The 2959-nt window shown below is 44.3% G+C and overlaps 1 protein-coding gene across 1 annotated transcript in view; it reads left to right on the forward strand.

Annotated features, from left to right (window-relative positions):
• vps16 (vacuolar protein sorting 16 homolog) overlaps window positions 1–2959 on the forward strand; it is a gene marked incomplete at its 5' end in the record, with an annotated part of 4518 nt that overhangs the window by 1164 nt on the left and 395 nt on the right. The window contains 8 exons of the mRNA XM_034866296.1: window positions 57–310; window positions 649–783; window positions 1743–1851; window positions 1986–2083; window positions 2166–2270; window positions 2358–2435; window positions 2733–2819; window positions 2913–2937. Of these exons, the coding sequence (XP_034722187.1) occupies window positions 57–310; window positions 649–783; window positions 1743–1851; window positions 1986–2083; window positions 2166–2270; window positions 2358–2435; window positions 2733–2819; window positions 2913–2937 (891 nt within the window). The remainder of the gene's footprint in view (window positions 1–56; window positions 311–648; window positions 784–1742; window positions 1852–1985; window positions 2084–2165; window positions 2271–2357; window positions 2436–2732; window positions 2820–2912; window positions 2938–2959) is intronic.

Consider the following 2959-nt stretch of genomic DNA (forward strand, 5'->3'; position numbering starts at 1 on the left):
TATCTGTCTGTCTTCCTGCCTGTCTCTCTCTCTCCCTGTTTGTCTCTCTAACCTGTCTGCCTTTCTACCTGTCTGTCTTGTTATTTTTCTGTCTCTCTCTAACTGCCTGTCTCCCTGTCTACCTGTATGTCTCTCTACTTGTCTCCATGCCTACCTGTATGTCTCTCTACTTGTCTCCCTGCCTGCCTGTCTGTCTCTCAGGTTGGTGTACAGGCAGTTCTACCCGTTAGCGATCGAGATCTGTCGCTACCTGAAGATCCCGGACTACCAGGGAGTCAGCCGGGTCCTCAAGCACTGGGCCTCCTGCAAGGTAACCTGTCTCACCTCTCTGTCCTGTCTCACCTCTCTGTCCTGACTACCAGGGAGTCAGCCGGGTCCTCAAGCACTGGGCCTCCTGCAAGGTAACCTGTCTCACCTCTCTGTCCTGTCTCACCTCTCTGTCCTGTCTCACCTCTCTGTCCTGTCTCACCTCTCTGTCCTGTCTCATCATCTCATGTTATCACGTTGAGGTCTTAAAGGGACACAGACATGACCAGAGAGCGTGTCAATCAAACTCACTGTGTAGGTCCCGCCCCCAGAGCCAGATGAACCAATCAGTCTTCTCTGTGTCCCGTGGCTGACCAGTGATGTGTTTGTGGGCGTGTTCAGGTGCAGCAGAAGGACCTATCAGACGAAGCCATCGCCCGAGCTGTGTGTGTGAAGGTGGGAGACTCGCCGGGCGTTTCCTACTCGCACATCGCCGCTAAGGCCTACGAATGTGGACGCACCGAACTCGCCATCAAGGTAACTACTACAATACAACATATATTAATATATATCATATCATTAAATATTATGTCAAATAATGTATATATAATATATTTAATATAGTATAATATATACGAATATATATAATATATATATAATATAGACACACCGAACTCGCCATCAAGGTAACTACCACAATACATAATTTCTTAAAATATAAATATTATACAATAATATATTTGATTTTCAGAATAAGAGCGTGTAACATTGTCTCCTTTGTTAGCTGATTTTCAGAATAAGAGCGTGTATTGTGTCTCCTGTGTTAGCTGATTTTCAGAATAAGAGCGTGTAACATTGTGTGTCTCCTGTGTGAGCTGATTTTCAGAATAAGAGCGTGTAACATTGTGTGTCTCCTGTGTTAGCGGCTTTTCAGAAACAAAGGAGATGATATTTGATGCCAGAGAAGTGCGTACCCATGACAACGTAATCATTGGGGATAGTGAATTCGAGCCACTAACATCATCTAAGTACTTGGTTATACAATTAGGATCAGGACTTTATTTTACAGTTCTGAACTGGAAAGTCTGATCAGAATTAATACTTGTGGTGGATTGTATGTTGTATATGAGTGTAAGTCTATGTTTATTATGTGTTATTGATGTTTACAGCAGCCTTATGGAGTACGGATGCCCAACATTTCCCTCAGGGGACAATAAAGTTGATCTTAGAATAAGAGCGTGTAACATGGTTGTGTCTCCTGTGTTAGCTGTTTTTCAGAATAAGAGCGTGTAACATGGTTGTGTCTCCTGTGTTAGCTGTTTTTCAGAATAAGAGCGTGTAACATGGTTGTGTCTCCTGTTTTAGCTGTTTTTCAGAATAAGAGCGTGTAACATGCTTCTGTCTCCTGTGTTAGCTGATTTTCAGAACAAGAGCGTGTCTCCTGTGTTAGCTGTTTTTCAGAATAAGAGCTTGTAACTTGGTTGTCTTCTGTGTAGCTGCTGGACTTCGAGGCCCGGTCTGGGGAGCAGGTTCCTCTGCTGCTGAAGATGAAGAGGAGTCAGCTGGCGCTCAGCAAAGCTGTGGAGAGTGGAGACACCGACCTGGGTCAGAAAAACACACACACACACACACACACACACACACATCAGACGCTAACAGGCTTCCTGTTTCCAGTTTCTACTGCTCTGTATGCATCGTGGTGACATATCTCATTATTACTTCCCGTTTCTCCTGCTCAGTCTACACCGTGGTGACGTATCTGAAGAGCGAGATGAACCGAGGAGATTTCTTCATGACTTTGAGGAACCAGCCGGTCGCTCTCAGCCTCTACAGACAGGTAGTCTCCTCCTCCTTATCCATAAAGTTTTTTTATTTGTAGTTCTCTGTAATGATGTGTTAATAAAGCTTTTTATTTGTAGTTCTGTAAGCTGCAAGAACAGGAAACTCTGAAGGATCTTTATAACCAGGACGACGATCACCAGGAGCTCGCCAACTACCTTGTTACTGCTAGTTACCGGGAGAAGGTAACAAGTTATCCTATAACCTGTCTATCTGAATGTTTGTCTGTCTCTCTGTCTCTCTAACCTGTCTCTTTGCCTGTCTATATGCAGAGGTTAGAGAGCCGTCTGTCTCTCCTGCAGAGCGCTGTTGATGAATACAACAAGTCCAAGAACGAGTTTTCTGCAAAGGTAAAACTCTATTAAAAACCATAAAAGTAGTGATTATTTACATGGAGTCTGGTGGAGATATGCTGCTCTATACACACTAAAAGTAGTGATTATTTACATGGAGTCTGGTGGAGATATGCTGCTCTATACACGCTAAAAGTAGAGATTATTTACATGGAGTCTGGTGGAGATATGCTGCTCTACACACGATAAAAGTAGAGATTATTTACATGGAGTTTGGTGGAGATATGCTGCTCTATACACGCTAAAAGTAGTGATTATTAACACGGAGTCTGGTGTTTCTTTAATTGTCTCAAGGCTACAGAGGAAGAGATGCGTCTCCTTCGTTTCCAACGCAAACTGGACGATGAAAAAGGGGCGGGGCTTCAAGGACTGTCTCTGCAGGTAAGGGGCGGGGCTTTTGAAGTTATCTCTGTAAATGAAGGGGTGGGGCTTTCTGTTACTACCTGTCTGTCTCTCTACCTGTCTGTCTCTCAGGCCACCATGGAGGCCCTGCTGGGTTAGGGCCAGGTCTCTAAGATGTC

Source organism: Etheostoma cragini, unplaced genomic scaffold (genome assembly GCF_013103735.1).
Source record: "Etheostoma cragini isolate CJK2018 unplaced genomic scaffold, CSU_Ecrag_1.0 ScbMSFa_4657, whole genome shotgun sequence".
NCBI lineage: Eukaryota > Metazoa > Chordata > Actinopteri > Perciformes > Percidae > Etheostoma > Etheostoma cragini.